Here is a 19,295-nt window from a genome sequence, read left to right as displayed (position 1 = left end):
GAGGCAATTAGGAAATATCTAAAGAAGAGCATGAGCCAAGGGGGAAAGAGGATGGAATAGAATACTGCAACATTGAAGAGAAGGACATCTGTGGTTATGGTAAGATTTTACCCAACTATTATATGTTCTTCTATTCCCATATTGAAGTATTCATAACATGAGGGTCAATACCACAGTGCATGAGTGAGGAAGAGGGGTAGGAGCACAAGAAGTATCCACAAAGCCATGCAGTATTGCTCTAGCAAACCCTGCTCTGGATATGGAGATAGAATCCACTTGTAGTGTTTTGTAAATACATGGACAGAGGACCAAGTAGCTGTTTCCAGGATAGAAGCAGTGTCCAGGCCTTTAAAGAATTCTACACAGGAAGCCACTGTCCTAGTGGAGTGGGCCTTAACAAAGCAAGAAAGAGTCCCCCTCCCGAGACAGATAATAAAAGGAAATTGCCCTAGACATCCAAGATGAAATAGTCTGTTTAGAGAGAGGTTTTGCCAGTGCCCTGGAGTGAAAGGAAACAAAGAATTGCTCAGACTTTTTAATGTTTGGTCTTATCCAAATAGAATCTGAATTGTCTGTGTACCTCTCAAGTGTGCAGCACTCTTTATCTGGAGTTTTGAAGAAAAGGGAAAAATATGTGTAAGTAAACAGATGAATGGTTGATAAGAAGGGAAACCCTATTCTTGTGGAAAATCAGAAAAGGCTGTGAAGTCATTAAAGCCTGGAGGTCAAAAACTCACCTAGCAGAAGTAATGGCTACCAGTAAAACAGTTTTCCAAGTGCAGAATTTTAGGGAAGAAGAGGCAGCAGGCTCAAAGGAAGTCTGGGTCAGTTTTTTTCAAAACAAAATTTAAGTCCTAGGGAGAAGGAATATGTTTCCTGGGAGGTCTGATGTGAAGGACACCTTTTAATAAAAGTTTAACCTCTAGTCTAGAACTTAAGTGGGGAGACAAAGACAGACATGCAGAAATTGCTGATAAATGGGCTTTAAGTGAAGAATAAGCCAGTCTAGCCTTGAGCAGCTCACACAAGTAAGAAAGGATTAGGCGGATATCCACTGAAAATGGATCCAGTCTCTTATTAAGACAACAGATGGAGAACCTATTCCATTTGGACAGGTAGGATCTCAATGTATTAGGTTTCCTGTCCTCCTGCAGGACTGGAAGCACGTTCTCAGAGAAGAGGTGTCTGAAAGGAATCAGAAGCCTATCACCCACAAGTTCAGGTTCAGTGTTGACAAATGTGGGTGATTGAAAGACCCCTTCTCTTGTGTGAGTAGATCCACCCTGTGAGGTAACTTGTGATGACTGCCCTTGGCTAACTGCAGAAGAAGAAGAGGGAACCAATGCTGTCTTGGCCAAAAGGGGGTCACCAACAACAGTTTTGGTTTGTCCTTCTGAATCTTCAACAGGACTTTCAGAATTAGGTGGAAGGGGGAATGTATAGAGAAACATCCCCTTCCATGAGAATGACAGGGCGTACACCTTCCAAACCAGAGGGTGTGGGACTCTGGCATAGAACTTTGGATGTTGTCTGTGTCACAAAAGGAAATACTGTCAGCCCAGCTATCTGGAATTTTGTAAATAATTATATGTCTTTTGTGAATATCAATAAGATTTATACAGAAGTGTGACAGAGAGATATACTGCCAGCAGAACTGTCTGGAATTTTGTAAATGGTTATGTCTCATTTGTGAATATCAACATGATTCATATGCTTGTGTTACCTATTCAATACAGCAATGGGTCTGGTCATTATAATTTAAGATCTAATGACCCCAATTTTTTAGGGGCACGACAGAAACAGAAACAACAAACAGGTCATTATTATCAGAGAAAGAAGCAGAAGTACAACCAATAAATGATGTTTTGTTTTCTGCTAGTGTCTTAGATCATCCTGACATTATGATTTCTCCTACTGTCAATGTTTTTTCAGAGTATGATTGTGCCAGTACACTATCTAATAGTGTTCCATTTCCTGACGGTTTATCTTGTAATGTACCAACTTCTGTTATCTTAGCTTGCCCTGTTGATGAGAGGTCTACTACAAGTTTCTCTACCCCATCTATATTGTTTAATAAGAGTGGTGATTTTAAAGTATATAATTTTTCTTCTGTGGAAGTGTCTGCTGATTTGGTTGAACTACTCGCTAAGGGTAACACATATGTACCCCCGTAAAAACTTGATGTGGTGAGAACAATAATCGACTTAAAACTTTTTACTAGGAAACTTAATTTAAACTTAATGATGGGAAACTCAGTCATTTCCAACAATAACAACTTTAGGATTCCTAGTACTTTTAACCCACCATTACACCCTTTATTACAAATTTTTGAGCTTGTGTGTGAGCTTGACATACGGAACCAGGCCCTGACTGGACAGTTTAAGGGCTCTTACAACAACAACACGTTGAAAGAAAAGGAATGTCTTGAATTTATCCAACTAAATGACATCAGGCTTTGTAAACCTGACAAGGGAGGAGGGGTAGTCATTATTGACAACTGTGACTATAATAACAGGATCCTTGAAGTTTTGCATTCACCTTCTTATGTTGGGAGCTCACTGTCTGAAATAAACAAGGCTTATTCAACAATTAAAAACGTCATAGAGGACATGTTTATTGAAGGTAGTATCTCTCAACACATTTACAACTATATGTCCACTTCATTCCCAAAATTTCCTCGATTTTTTTGGAATTCCTAAGATTCATAAAGATCCTATTAACCCACCAATGCGTCCATTAGTAGATGGTCGAGGTTCTCCCACCTACCCATGTGCGAAAGTCATTGACTCTATTCTCCAGAAATATCTGGTTAACTTGAAACAAATTTGTAAGGACTCCTGGATGTTTCTTAACAGGATGAATCAATTACATTTTAACCCAAGATACAACTTTTTAACAATAGATGTCAAGGACCTTTACACCTGTACCCACATGATATAGCTTTAGAGTGGGTTGCTGAAGTTTTAAAGCGTCATGGTAGTACCGCAACAGAAATTGGTTTGGTTCATGACTTATTAGATCTAGTCCTGGACCATAACTACTTCATATTTGACGAGAATTTTTATCTGCAAAAAGTGGGTGTTGCCATGGGTTCTCCATGCGGGGCGAGTGTAGCGAACATGGTTATGGCTCAATGGGAGCACTTGTTCGTTTTTAACAACTGTGCGTTTTCTGAACAGTTTATTTTTTACACTCGTTTCCTTGATGACATTTTTATCCTGGTAGATGGTGACAGCTTTTTGTGTGAGTCAGTAGTGGATTATTTTAACTCTACTACTAATTTTTTGACTTTCACATATGCTTTTAGTGTCGATTCTATTTCTTATTTAGATATTCTTTTGACTAAAGATTTGTCTTCTCAAACACTAACAGCCTCCATATTTAGAAAAAACACATATTGTAACTCATTATTACATTTTTCCAGTTGTCATCCATTCCATCAGAAGCGGGCTATTGTTAAGGGCCAACTTGTTCGTGCAGCCCGTATAACCACTTTAGATTATGAATTTAACCTTGAGTGTTTGTTTATTAGAGATTTATTTGTCCATCGTGGTTATCCTGAGTATATGGTTGACGAAATTATTGAGGAAGTGTCTTTTAAACGTTATAACCATATTTTCGTCCCCATTTTAAACAATCCTTTTTCATCGAACAACAGTTTAGTCACTAGTCCACTACTCTTAGTTGATTCACCAATCGAAACCCTAAAAAGAAGTATTATCTCATTTATTATGACTTTCAACCTTAACAGCAGAGACTGCTTCCAGATTATATTAAAAAACTGGGAAATTTTTAAAAATGATAAAAGTGTCTTTTCATGTGTTGGTGAGCGTCCCTTTGTGACTTACAAGAGGGGTAAAAACCTTAAAGCCTTCTTTGAACAACCAGTAAAACCGCTAGTGCAAACAGCTGGCATGTTTAAATGTCAGTCTTGTAAGTACTGTTCGTACATTATTGAATCTAACAGATTCAACATTAACAACTTCCAATACCATTTAAAACTGAGAGTTAATTGTAACTCTAAAATGGTTGTCTATTTAGCTCAATGCCAGTCCTGTCCAGCTTACTATGTAGGTAAAACTGAAAGAAGACTTCGTGACAGTATGTACGAACATCTTTACGCGATTAAAAAACAGAAAATTGAAAATGCGTTAGCTAAGCACATAGTCCAGTTCCCTAACCATAGTTTTAAATTTACCATTACAGATCAAATTTTTCACAATTTTAGGGGTGGCTCTGATTCACTTAGGCTCGATGAACTCGAGCTTTTGTGGCAGATAAGGCTTAACGCCTACAATGTTCCAGGTTTGAATGAAAGTTGTTCCATTAGTAGTATTTTGAAATTAAAAAGTTTACAGAGATAAACCAAGATAGGTCTTTCAACTTGTTTTTTAACATATTTTACATATATAAATAACATATTTATATACATTGTATTCCTTTTGCATACATATACTTTGTTTAAGGTAGTATTTAAACCATTATGTATAACTACTAGTTTTAAGAATTCATACAATTTTTATTTTTTATTTTTCATTTTTATTAATATTTTCATTGTAGTTTTTTTTCCGTTTTACTTTCATATTTTTATTTTTAAGTAGTGAATATTACTTAGAAGGGTGCCATTCTTGAACTAAATTAGCTGAAACATGCTTCTACTTTTCAAGCTTGTTTGATATGTGTCTTTTAAGTTACAAAAATAGAAGGGTAATTGTATGCCTCATTGTTTCTTTTATTTGCATTTAACTCATTATGAGTATTGAATTGACAATTACCCAATGACCTTGCTTCTATATAAAGAAGGAATTGTGTGTTTTATTTTGTCTGAAGAAGTTTGTGTAATAGCACAAACGAAAAGCGCTTAACTACATTAAACTTGGTTTTTATTTTACAGCGTGCATTTTCTGAGGTCCTTCTCCAGCTTTGTGTACTGTTTCCTAGTCTGTGTTCTGCCTTTTGAGTCAAGGATCTCAATGTATTAGGTTTCCTGTCCTCCTGCAGGACTGGAAGCACGTTCTCAGAGAAGAGGTGTCTGAAAGGAATCAGAAGCCTATCACCCACAAGTTCAGGTTCAGTGTTGACAAATGTGGGTGATTGAAAGACCCCTTCTCTTGTGTGAGTAGATCCACCCTGTGAGGTAACTTGTGATGACTGCCCTTGGCTAACTGCAGAAGAAGAAGAGGGAACCAATGCTGTCTTGGCCAAAAGGGGGTCACCAACAACATTTTTGGTTTGTCCTTCTGAATCTTCAACAGGACTTTCAGAATTAGGCGGAAGGGGGAATGTATAGAGAAACATCCCCTTCCATGAGAATGACAGGGCGTACACCTTCCAAACCAGAGGGTGTGGGACTCTGGCATAGAACTTTAGATGTTGTCTGTGTCACAAAAGGAAATACTGTCAGCCCAGCTATCTGGAATTTTGTAAATAATTATATGTCTTTTGTGAATATCAATAAGATTTATACAGAAGTGTGACAGAGAGATATACTGCCAGCAGAACTGTCTGGAATTTTGTAAATGGTTATGTCTCATTTGTGAATATCAACATGATTCATATGCTTGTGTTACAAATGTATTAGAACTGTATGTCATACAAGATGTTTTGTACAGAGGTGTGCTGAAGAGATATGTTGTAGAATATGCAACTTAAAGATGTATCCACAGTGTACCCTACTGAAAAAGAACAAAAATGTATATAAACTGTTGTAACTGTGTAAATGTATATATTTTAATAGTGGGAACTGGCACATAGAAGTTTAACTCGCAAAACTTCAGAAAAAATAGTTGAAATTAAATTACGTTATAACCATGTAATAAAAGAGATGTAATCTTTCAGTTTCAGTGCAACAGGAGATAATGTCTAGAATTAGAAGTTTTTTTGCATTGTCTTTAAATGTGGAGGAATGTAAATTATTTTACAACTTCCACCATTTGCCAAAAGATCTAAGGTCTATGTGTTTTTGAAGGTAGATGCTAAAAATCAATGGCTGTAAGCCTGGGAACTGACAGTCAAATGACAAAAAGTAATGTCATGCTGCCAGATACCCCAGCAGTAATATTTGAAATATTATTTTAAGAACTCTCTGAGAGACAGACTGTACATTTTTTATTTTGTCTTTGACCTGATGGCGTCAGCTGGAAAACCCACTCACCACATCTGTCTTGCCTTGTTCTGTAAGTAAGTTTACTAGGGTACAGTAATTTCTCTTAGATACAGACAGGAATATAGTGAAGTACAGCTTAGACGTTTTCTTTATTTATTGGAAACTGTCCTGTAATGTTGTTTTAAATATCTTCGGCGATTATGAACACTGATGTAACTGTGATTATTTACTGAGTATTTTCTTGTTCTTTTATTATTTATTATTAAACATATTTAAAACTTTCAATTGTGGCTGGTCTGTTTAGTGATATTTAAGCTCTTAGAGTACTTGCATATCTATTTGCTGACACTGTGCAGACCACTCCTAATAGCCTTGCTCTTGGTCAAACTACTATTTGGATTAACAGTAACATTATACAGTAAGATTGGACACCCTTTGCTAAGGGTCTTAAAGTAGCTGGTAAGTAATGGCTGCTGGCAGTGAAGACTACTTTATAGTCTGGGCAGAAGGGGGCATAGCTAGTAAACCTGTGTCAGTCTTTCCCAGGTGTGTGTGTGTGTGTGTGTGTGTGTGTGTGTGTGTGTGCGCATAAATCAAACCTCTAAGTGTGTGTGTGTGTGTGTGTGTGTGTGTGTGTGTGTGTGTGTGAGGTACTTGGGCAGGGACACGAAGCACTGGTTTGACAGAGAGGGAGCTGGAGGTCTTGGCTTGGCCACTCAGCTCAGATCTCAACTCTAGCTGTGTCAGTGTGGAGTCTAATTGGGGATCTGGAGAAAGAGGAAGAAACCAGCCCCAGGACTGACTGCGATCTCTGTGTGCTCTTAAGGGAAACTGCACTTTACAGTTTGTGTACTTGTCATTCTCCCAGTGTGTACAACCCCCACTGTTGCAAGTGGTGAGGATTGAGGCTCCTTGATTACTAGGCCAGTGCCTGGGTGTCACAGTCTGTTCACAGGGGAGGAAAAGAGATCTATTTGATGTGCACCCCATTTGTGAAGAATGTTCAGAAACACAGCCCTGTAGATCACCCATTTGTGGTCTTGTGTCATGGATCTGCTCAGTGTATCTGCCTGAAAATTTTGAGCTGAGGGAATGTCAACAGCTGTCAAGGTTACCTTTGCTTGAAGAGCAATCTGTCAGGCTTAGGTTGCTAATCTGCAGAGTAAAGAAGACTTTGTTCCCCACTGCTTGTTCACAGACCAGAGAATAGTGATGATGATGTCTGTGAACAGCTTCAAAGGGCCTGGTATCGACCTGAAGGCTTGAAGGGCCACAATCAGAGCGCTCATCTCTTTGATGTTGATGTGTGATTCCTTATGGAGGGAGACCATAGGCCTTGGACCTTTGAGTTCCCCAGAGTTTCTCCGCACCTCAGATCTGAAGCATCTGAGTACATTTCTTGTACTGGAGGAAGTGGCTGCAGGGGAAGTCCTGGATTCTGAGAAATTTGTTGAATCTACCAAAGCAATTCCTTCTTTAAGCAAGGAAGGAGCGGAAGGATAAACTCTAGAGGATGAGCATGCTGGGACCAGAGTGCTTTCAAGTACCACTGGATCTTTCACATGTGGAGTCTCTATAGGGGCAGCATTGGTATAATCAAAGCCATGAACCCTAGCATCCTCAGGAATTTCCTGGCAGTCAGAGAGAACACAGGAAGCACCTTTAGGAAGTAAGTCTGCAGTGACTACACCTTTTCTAGAGGCAGGAAAGCCATCATAAGGTCTGTCCTTATCCTGCAACATAGGAAAACCTGGTCCTGAGAAAGAGAAAGGGAAGACTTGCTGTAGATGAGGGTGAATCTCAGGCTGAGAAGCAAATCGATGGTGGTTTGAAGCTTTTGTTGAAAGTGTCTGGATGTTCTGCTTGAATACGCAGGTCATCCAGGTAAGGATAGATGAGAATTCCCTGGAGTCTGCAAAAGGCAATGACAGGAGCCAAACACTTTGTGAATACCCTTGGCACTGTAGAGAGTCCAAAGGGCAAAGCACAGACCTGAAAATGAGAGGAAGCAACAGAAAAACGTAAGAATTTCTTGAATAGAGGGTGGACAGGAATGTGAAGGTATCCATCCTTTATGTCTAAGAAAACCAGGTAAGCCTGAGGTACCAAGAGTGGAAACAGAGTTTTCAGGGTGAGCATCTTGAATGTGGGGACCTGAAGAAATAGACTGAGTTGGGACAAGTCTAAAATTCATCTCCAAGGACCATCTTTCCTGGGAATAAGAACATCCTGAAATAGAACCATTCTCCTCTTTCCAATGAGGGAATCTCCTGTATGGTTCCTTGTATTTCCAGGTCTGGAATGAACTGAGGGGAAAAGTTAGCTCTGGTCCTTTGGGGGTTGTGGAATCCCCATGAACGGAGGAGTGTTCTTCCAAGTTATGTAATAACCTCCCTGTACAACTGACAGGACCCATTTGTCTGTGGTAATGCTTGTCCACTTTGAAAGGAAATGAGAAAGGTGCTGGAAAAGAGAGATTGTTAAGGAAGATTCCAAGTAGTCACAGACTACCTGGCGTGTCTGGAAAGGGGGCCTTTTGAGCAGAGGATGGCTGAGAACTAGGAGGCATCTGCCTGCGTGTGCCCTACTTGTGCTGTTTTGAAGGTGCACGGGTTTTCTTCTTTACAAAATTGAAGGATAGTTCCTATGGAATTTAGAAACTGGGGAGACAAAATATGTTTAAGCTCCTGAAGTTTTGTTCCTTTCTCTTGAAGGGATTTGAAGGGGGCTGCAGCATTAGAGCCAAATAGGGTGGTACTGTCCAGTGGTGCATCCATACGTTTTGCCTTGAAATCCTCAGGCAAAATCTGCAATCTCAGCCATGAATATCTCCTGAGGACAGAACCAGATGCTGATCTTGCAGACACCTCAACTGCGTCATAACTGCATTTTACCGAATGCCTAGTAACCTGGGATGAAACTGTCAAGAGGGAAGAAAGATGGGATTTTGCTACATTATAGTCTGGGAGATCTGTCAGCAATTTAAAGACCTGTGAAAGTAGGGCCAGAACATACTTAGACATATATGTCTGATAATTAATATTAATGGCCCGAAAAGCCAGAGTAGAAGTGTAAACCTTTTTTCCAATTCTCTCCATCATTTTACTATGCTTATCTGAGGGCAGTAGGTTGCTGGAGGGGAGTAATTTGGTGGTCTTATCAGCAGACAGAGAAATCAAATCTGGGTCTGCAATGGGACATTTGTAGAGGTAACTGCTGTGTTCAGAAACCTTATAGAACCTGTCTGGTCTTTTAGGAGCAAGAGGTTGTCAATCAGGGTTTTTTGATGCTGCAAGAAAGAAGTCTTGGAAAGCTGACAAAACAGGTGGAATGGCTGAAGGAGCAGAAGAATCTACTTGTAAGAGGTCATAGTACCTCTTTTGTACTTCCAAGACTTGGGAGCTTTCCCACTTGAAGAACTATCTCATTCTGCAGATAGTTTCTCAAAATGTAATATCCTCTTCTGGAGAATCCCTGCCATTGGAATCCACTTCAGGGGTAGCATATCCCAAAGGAGAGTCTATTTCAGTGGAGTAAGCCAGGGACTCATCTGAAGATGATCCATCTTCTTCAGATGCCTCTTGTTCAGCAGATGTACTCCTAGTTGGAGGGGACAAAGGAGATGCTGGAAATAGGCCTTCCATTTTGCAATCACCTAAGTGCCAAGAAGGCATTCAAAATCCCTTGAGGAAAGGCTTCCCAGTCTGGGGAAGGCTCTTAACTATGAGACATGTTTTTGTTTGTGTTTTCTATTGAGAGGAAGGCCTACCCTAGGCTGGGGTGGAAGGGCCAACATAGGCCTAGGATCCGACATAGGAAAATCCTCAATGGCAGTGGCTGGAAAGGCACTTTAAAGAACGTTTGAAGGAGTACACTGCAGGTCACCCTTACCATCCATGACAAACATCTGCGATACCTCTGCAGACGTGCTGAAGGAATCCTCCCTATAGGCTTCTACATCAGTATCCATCAAAGAAGGGGGACCGGACGCTGTACATACCTCCAGACCTTCACCAGCCTCAAGAGGGACATCCGGGATCAGAGGTGAAGCCAAAGATTCAGGCCTTACTTTTTCCACCTTTTTCTTCAGGGGCTCACCCGATGGACCTAGAGTACCTTCCATACCTAGCACTAGTCGCTTTCGCCTCTGGTTTTCAAGATACATGTTAAGGGCAGACAGACGATTGCAGTGTGTTTTAGGGATGAATGCCTGACAGATGGCAAAGGCCTTGCAGTTGTGACTGGACCCCAGACAGAAAAGACAGTGGTCATGGTTGTCTTTATGTGGAATCTGTCTTCCACAGTGGCACTTGCCCTTCTTGGATGACATTAACCTCTAACTAGCATGCAGTTGCAAAAGCGTAATAAGGATTTCCCCAAAGGGGCACTTATCTGAATTGTAGAAAAAACTTTTGGCGATCAAATGAACAGTGGAAGCTGTCATTTGGACTGGCGGGAGAGAAGTTCTGAGTACAGTACACTGCAGATGTCATTTTTATGGCCAACGTCAGCTGTTCTATGTGCACCGTCGCACATACCTTGCTGTAGCTTAAGTTTTTGGTATACTGGCCGGACGTTTGGGTCGCTTAAGGTGAGATCTCCTTCATGTTATGAAAACTGCAACATGGGAATAGAAGGACACTGTATGGTACAGAGACCTGGGCAGTGAAGGCAGAACAGACAAGGAAGTCAGAGGTGATGGAGTTGAAGTGATGGGGATGGGTGGTAGGAAGCACACTGTGGAACAGACAAAGAAATGAGGAGATCAGAGCAGCCCAAGTAGCACAGAGAAGGTCAAACAGAACAGATTATGGTGTGATGTGCACAAGTGTAGGAAAGCAGAAGACAATCTGGTGAGGAAGATTTGGGATGGTCAGGAAGAAAGCAAGAAGAGACGAAGGTATCCAGCAAAAAACTAGATTGACTGTGTGAGAGAAGGCCTGTGATAGTCAGACATGACTACCGAAGAAGGTAGGAGAGTGGAACTGACTCGAGAGAGATGGTGACAGTTGAAGTAACACCTTGACCCCATGCAGAAATGGGAAAAAAGGAGTTGATGATGATGATGGTCCTAGGGCAGATATTCTAAAGCAAATTTTATACTGCATTACCCTGAATTTACTATACTGTACAAAATCTGGTGGAAGGAACATATTTTTAATATAATACACCCAATAAGGGTATCCTGTGACATTGAAAAAAGTATTCTTCTTGCAAAGGAGACATTCAAATTAAACAATGATTTTAATATACTCTGGCTAGAATTCACTAAGTTACTGCAATGTGTACGCCTCCGTGTACACATCATGGTACCTTTTTCCGATTCAGCATATCCCCTAACATACTGCAGCACTGCATGAGTTGCTCGATGGCAGAGCTGAACGCTAATGTGGCATATTCTAATTAATCGGGTTCTTTTTCCCTAGAACTAAAAGTATGTATATACAGAATGATTCAAGAAATTACTTGGCCATGTAGATCTGCATGGTGATCCCCACCACATCGCAGTACTCAGCACAGCCAAAAAGCTGGTTCAATTACCAGCCACAACTGCTGTACGTGAATCGGGGTTTGGGGATGATTCACTAGATACCAGGAATTACGCTTAAACTGAAGTGCTGTAATGGTACCAGCAGAAGTACGGAGATCAAAAGATGGGGGGATACACTAGCCACCTGGCATAACAGATGCATGACGTAAAGGCACTTCAACTATTATGGAGGTAAGAGGAAAACTGAAGAGCTGACAGGTACAGGGACTGTAGTGTGTATATATATATATATATATATATATATATATATATATATATATATATATATACACATGTGTGTGCGTGTGTGTGTTCGTGTCTTGTGCACTTGTGTTTATGTGGGAAAGTGACTGGGGATAATTGCACTGTTTACACAAGCAGCAATTTGTTGCCAGGTTTTGCAACTCAGCAATTATCGGCACATCCTGGTAGCAAATAAGATTCAGAGACATGCAAATTAGCCAATAATACAGGTTTGCCCCTTTGCGGCTAATATGTCCCTGAATCGCAAACTGGCACATTGTGGGAACAGGGCATTTTGGGCACAAGCTATACAGCTCGTGTTAGACCCTTTAATGAATCCCTTAATTTTTATTTTGTAATAAATTTCGTTTAACTGAGGGAAAACAAACATGCTCTGTGTGTGAGGAAAAATTCCAGCTTAGGAACTTAAGACTCTTAACAATATTAACATTCCCAGGAAATGCCAATTCACTATGTACAAACATAACCTTAGATGTCTTGAAATGTATTGTAAACCTGAATTCTTGAATCGGTTTTAATTTCATAAATAGATAATTATTGAGTCTGCCTTCTATTCACTATATTAACATTGGTCATCTGTGTATACAAAGATCTTAAATGAGAAATTCTCAGTTTTAAAAGGCACTACATTATTACCTTGCTCTAGTACATTAATAATACAATTTATAGCCAGAAAAAAAAGTGTAGGAAAAAAAGAATATCCTCTTCTGGGTCCACAACTGTGCTGCTTTATAGCAAAGTCAGAGTTATTAACATTTAGACTGGAAAAACAAAGTTGAAATCACAGTTACAGAGGTGTTCCTCTAAATTCAAGAACATAACATTAATATTCCCTTTTTACAAAGGCAAATGCATTTTAGGCATCTAATGAACAGCAGGCTATCTCAGAATTCAAATTATCATTACTATTAGTATTATTACAATGCACAAAATTTGTAATAACTGAATTGGAGAAGACACCAACCTACCAGGAACAAACCCAAAGTGATATGGTGACACCATTCCCAGGATTCTTTTTAGCATGATTTGATTCAAACATTTAGCTATTATTTTGTAACCTGTGTTTAACAATACAATGTAGATATAGTTTGCTATGTCTGTGTGATTTTTGCTCATTTTCTGAATCACAATAACTCTGGCATAAAACAAAAAAGATGTCACCTATTTACTCAGAAAATCAGGAAGTCTAATTATAAAGGGAACTAATACATCAGCAAAGTGTTTAGAAAATTCCACACACAATGAATCTGGTCCTGGGGCTTTCTTGTAAGTTAAAGAAAAGCAGACTCATTTAATATCTGTTGTAGGCTTATCACATGTAAAGTCTGCAGTCTTATTTATATTCTGATGAACAAATTCAAACAATAGTCATTAATTGTTTGTGAAGAATTACATATATTATCATAATATGATTCAAGTTCTGGATAATCTTTGTGGAGTCAGTAATCAATGTACTCCCTACCCACACAATTTGAAATCGGCTTTTTGAAAAAAAATGTTTAAAAAAAAACAGCCACACAGATCATCCTGAATATATTTTTCTTTTTTTGTTTAAATATCATGTGATCAGATTTCCCCATTTCATGCAACAATTTTAATACAGTTTTTTTTCTGAACATTCTTGAACGTACTTAACAGGAATGAACTTATGAGCCAAATTCCAAAAGACCTGCTCTCACTGGAAGTCTGTCTCAATTCCAACAGACTTGATCTCGTAAGTGACTTACTTTGGTGAAAAAAGCCTGTCTATAAACAGGCTTAGAGAGGGTCTGATTTCAAAACACTTGCTCTCAGTGTAAGTGGTGACTTACACTGAGAGCAAGTCTTTTGGAACTGGGCCAGTGCAGTCAGTCCATCAGATCATCTGTTGTCCTCTTTTAATTTCTTTTTTCCTTAACTGAATATTGGAACAAAATTCCCACAAACAAGTTTTAAAAAAAGCCCAGATACAAGCAAAATAAATTTATTCAGAACCATTATTAAACAGAAAACATTAATTCCAGTTTCTAACTCCTTATGATATTTTACATAAACATCTTTACTGACATTAAATTTTCTTCTTTTTGGAAGATTCTGAAACTTCAAACTTGCCAGAATGTATAAATGATCTGAACACACATCTTGGAGAAAAATCCCCATATTTGTAAGCAAATGGTTTATGCTTTCTGAAACAAAGAAATCAACTACAATTGGAAAAAAAAAACATGCTTTTGATCAAACTGCACATAACCCTTTGATTGAGAATTTTTGTAGTGTCAGAAATCTATTAGCCAGTACTATAAAATAAATTCCTTTAGCTTCTCTGAGATATCCTGGTAGCTCTTGCAACAACAGTAGTGAAATCTACAGCCATAATAACTACATTAGCATTTAAGTAGGTCAAACAGAAATAAAAAGGTAACAATATGAAAATGGTACATAAATTGCACTTAAAAATAAACAGAAACTACTATACTGAATGCTTGCCATTAAAACTTTAATACTGTCATTTTCATACTTTCAAATTTTATACTGATCAGAATATAGCAACATGGTCACACTTCTAAATTTATTGTCAACAGAGTTAATCAATATATGTGCAGATGCTTTTGTGCTAAGCACAGCATTACAATTCTGAGAAGCGAAATCAATTCATAGGTAAGCAGTAGGCTTGCTGCACTTCCAGGCCATTTTAGCCTAGCCAGTTTCCCTTTTGGCACTCAAATAAACCTATACCATTTGGTGTTGGATTGGCCTTACCCATAACATGGTTGATAATTATATATTACTCCTAATGAGAATAACTGGGATCATACCACAGATAGTTTGAGGGGACCAATGCATGGGATACAGCATTTGGTTGCTGTATTTGGCCATTAGTAGTACAGAGGAAGTCCTGGGGTACATTTTCTGTTTCCCATGCATAGATTCCATAGATGTGTAAAAAGAAAATATCTGTTAAGATATGTTTGAGTTTTACAATAGTGTTCCTTTAAATAGGCTAATCAAGACCATTCATGTTCAATGAAACAACTGTCATTACAACATAGACCTATAGCATAAAAACATGGTACAAGCCATACAACTACAAATAGCCATACCAACTTGCAGAACCACTCCCACCTCAAAAAATGATGTTAGGAGACCTGTACCGATCAAAAAATTCCTCTCATTAGGAGCTACAGCAAAACCTGAATGCCAACCAGTTCTTTTCAGGCTTCTTCTGAGAGATGAGGATTTAAGATTTAAAGATGAAAAGGGTATCTGGAAACTATCCGTTTTTTTTTTTTTTTGCTGTTGCCATAAGGTCTTCATATCAGCAAAAGCCCTCCTTTCTCCCATGTAAAACTTGTGAGTACAAGGTCCTTTAAATAAATATCACTATAATTATATAGTATTTTCTTTGGCACAGCTGATAGGACCAGATTTCAATCAATCACAGTGAGAAATATGACAAGAACTACTCTTATTGTGCCAGGTCTTGGGAATACCACTCTATGAGCAATTTACACATTAACAGAAAGCAATTCTTCAGTTTCCCTTCCTACAATATATAAAACAGAAGCCACCATGTACAAAAAAGGTTTGTTAGTACCCATATGTTCAGGTCCCCATATTAGAGTGTTTAATTTCCTTGATTTGAATTCCATATGGCTGTGCTAAGCATCTGGCCAGATCCACAGTAGATAGATCTGGGCAAAAAAACAGGACAATTTGTTCTGGTCAGGCAGCAGAGACTGCACACTGGATTTCCACAGAAGTGAAAGATTATGCCACATTGGTTCAGTGACCATTCAAAGAGCATTACGAAACAATACTAAAGTCTCTCTTTCCACCAGAGAAATGGCCTCCCCTGGGATGTGAGTCACTTCTACAAAAAAAACGAGTCTTAATGGCTTATTACCACACTCTTACATCTCAAAACAGAGTGGGTAAGAATGCATTCTTCCTGGTGTGGTGATCCACTATACAGCAGCTATGTTGCCCAAGAGAATGGAAATGGTTCCATGTGTTAGGGACTCCTGAAAACCCAGTCAGCCTTCTTTGGCACATGTGTTACTGTTTCTGGGTTCTCCTAACTTACTTCAGTAGGATCTTCCAAAATGTCACTTAAAAGGTGAACCATTTACAAGGTTTAAGCAGAGAAGAGGCAGGCTTACTCAGACTCCTTTGAAGAGATGGGATTGGGTCTGACTGCCAGACCACGCACACAGACACAGACAGACAGACAGACAGACACACACACACACGCACGCACACACGCACGCACGCACACACGCACGCACGCACACACACGCACACACACACACACACACACAATACACTATCTGTACATACTTGCTAATCTTTGGGTCTTTTGAAGAAAGGGAGTTGGCCCATTTGTCTTCACAAAGGTCCTCAATGAAGGATCTGTGTTATGTTACAACTTCAGCATTTCCAAGTCTCTTCATTGGTGGCTCAGAAGGTTTAAAAGCCCTCTTCCCTACAGGGACTGATGGACCGGGGGGTTCCTAAGTTCTAGTAAAGGAGAGGGCTGATGAATCTGTCATTAGCCTGCAGGGAAGTCTGTCTCAAAGTGTATGCAAGATTTCCTTATGCCTAAAGAACTTGGCACCCAGGAAACAGTACACTGTGGGGCACAAGGAGATAGATTTAAAAATCCTGACATTAGCACCAATGTCAAACAGCCAGAAACTGGAATTGCCAACACTGAATATATCAGTACCTATATGGAATACATGCATGCTGGCATGGCTGATACCTGAATATATTGTCATCAGAAGTAACAGCATTAGGGGAGATGAAATCAGACAAACATTACTGATGCCAGTAGGACAGCCACTGGAGAAGATGATGGCATCACCATCACTCAAGGCAGTGGTGATGGAAGAAAAGGATGCTCCTAGCAGAAAATCAACATTGTTAACATTGCTCTCGTGCCCCAAATCAGAGGGGAAAGGGAAAAGGGAAGGGCCACCTGTCTGTAAATAGTAAAAAGCTTCAGTCAATACATCATAATAAATGCATGGCTAAAAACAGGGAAAGCTGAAAGGTTCTACGCATTTCTAGTCATAGCGGTGCATCCTGGGTCTGAATAGTTAAAAACATTTGGAGAAATACAGTAAACAATTCCAGACAGCATTTTTGCAGTATCTCCAGGAAAGAGAGAGGACTCTGATGACAACCGTGGGTCAAAACTGCCTTTAAGACCTTGATTCAGAAGTAGCCACCACAGCAACAGGAGGTGGAACATCTGCCTTTGTAAAAATTTTTCATGACTTGTTATTAAGAAAAATCATCACCTGAGAAGCCTATACTGGAAAATTGGAAGAAAAAAAATCACAAATTCTGGTCAGCCTTACGCTCCATCTGCATGACAGACAAAGCTTTCGAAACCAAGGCATGAAGTGCCATTTTCATCCTACTGTAGGTGGTTTAATTACACCCCAAAACAGGAAAACAGGAATCACTGCGGGCTTCCCTGAGACACTATAGGCAATTTGCACTTCAGTGTGTGGAATGGCCTGACTGCAGGCACACTTTGTAAGCAGAGATGAAGATGTCACAAGTAAGAGCACTGAAACTGCTTAAGTAGGAGAACTGTAGAAAATGTAGCAAAAATGAAACCTTGTGATACCAGTGTAAAATGGCTTCTCACATCATATTCTAGTCTTGTGACTCAAAGAAATCAGAATCATGGGCCAGTTACCTTAAAAATGCACAGATTGTAATCATTACTGTAATTCACCAACTGCATCCTTCACTACGAGTTCTATTCTTGCTAATCAGCAGTTCCCTCTTAAACTTTGTCTAAAACAAAACAATAACAAACTACACAGATAACCGTGTGTTAAAAGAATGGGTAAGCATTTTATAAAGTAAGGATGTATTTCCTGATGTAATTTTCAGCAAAGTATTTTGGAATTGCAATTCACATATTACCTTAAAAAGTGTGACAGTAATTTCAATGTTTTCAGGAACTGGCCATACTACAACACCTCGGTATGGATTTTTGATTCCAGGTTGCCAGCTGTGAGCCTGAAGAAATATAAACATGAACAAAGCATTACTCTGGATCTGTTCAATGTAAAGCATTAACAGTCAATCATTATACCATTTGAATCCATGTTATAGAAGGTGACGCTAAAGGCAGCTCATCAAAGTTAGCTGTCAAGTTAATTTTAAGAACACAGGACATAAGCAGATTTACTGACTCACAAATGTCTACATTAAAATGTACAAGCTTTCCTTTAGCTGTGAGACAGACACTTAACAGTTTCAAATGCACCTCAGGCACATAGCACTGTAACAAGCTTCCTGAATACTACTCTTGCCCCTGAATATAATGCCTTTCAAAATAATGACGTTGGCAGCATTTACAAATCTCCCCAGCCATCAATTTTTCAATAATCCACCCTATCCTTCAAAGGGTCAAAGGGATGCTGAAACCTATACCAGCACCCAATGGGACCAAGGCACTGAAACTCATTCTGGACAGGGCACTGGTCTACTGCACAATGCACACTCTCACTTACATGTTACATGCATACCTATGGGCAATTTAAGAATACTAATTCACCTACCAAATATTTTTGAGGGGAGAGAGGAAACTGGAGCAAACTCACATGGATGCAGGGAGGACATACAGATTATGCAAAGAAGGCACCCCTGAGCCAAGAATCAGACCACAGAATCTACTGATGTCAAGCAGCAATGCAATTTACTGTGCCAGTACATTGATCCCCCTATAAACACATACACACACACACACACATATATATATATATATATATATATATATATATATATATACACACACACATATATATATATATATATATATATATATATATACACACACACACACACACACACACACATATTCCCACTGTTAATTTATTCTCTCTCTTTTTGCCTGTGTTTTCCCCACTAGCTCCCAACCATATGGAACCGGACTCTCCACTTGCTTCAGCCACCTAGTTCAACTGCTAAACAGCAGAATTGGCACCAACAGATCTCAGCAGCCTTGTTTACTAACTTTAAAATTATGCCACAGTGCTGTTTTCTTTGTTAATTGTTACCCGGTAAAGAGTGTTACTAGGTTTGGCAGCAGGGAAGTTCCTCTCCCCCCACCCCCTCTGCAACTCCTAGCCTATAAATACATACAAATTGGCCACATTGCTAACTGCTATGGCATCCAACAGCCTTAAACAGTTGCAATCCATCCTGCTCTAGATACTATAAAACTTAAATTAAAGCAAAACATAATAATATTAAACAAAAGGAGTTTAAAAGTTATTTTTCTCACTCACTGATAGTTTCTGGCGTACTCACTCTCCAGACTCAGCTTATCCCACTCTGTTCGCCCTCGTTACATTCGTGCTCACTTTGCTCCCCTATACTATCCCCATTCCC

At 39.3% G+C, this 19,295-nt stretch overlaps 1 protein-coding gene across 4 annotated transcripts in view; it reads right to left on the bottom strand.

Moving 5' to 3' along the window:
- The window catches only part of EHBP1 (EH domain binding protein 1), a 3,513,379-nt gene that overhangs the window by 2,891,799 nt on the left and 602,285 nt on the right, over positions 1-19,295 (bottom strand). For all 4 annotated transcript variants that reach the window (XM_044055510.1, XM_044055511.1, XM_044055512.1 and 1 more), the window contains exon 3: positions 17,823-17,918. In XM_044055510.1, the coding sequence (XP_043911445.1) occupies positions 17,823-17,918 (96 nt within the window). The remainder of the gene's footprint in view (positions 1-17,822; positions 17,919-19,295) is intronic.

This window comes from Protopterus annectens, chromosome 1.part2 (genome assembly GCF_019279795.1).
Source record: "Protopterus annectens isolate FY-2018-M chromosome 1.part2, PAN1.0, whole genome shotgun sequence".
Classification (NCBI taxonomy): domain Eukaryota; kingdom Metazoa; phylum Chordata; order Ceratodontiformes; family Protopteridae; genus Protopterus; species Protopterus annectens.
This window is presented reverse-complemented; position numbering and strand designations above follow the sequence as displayed.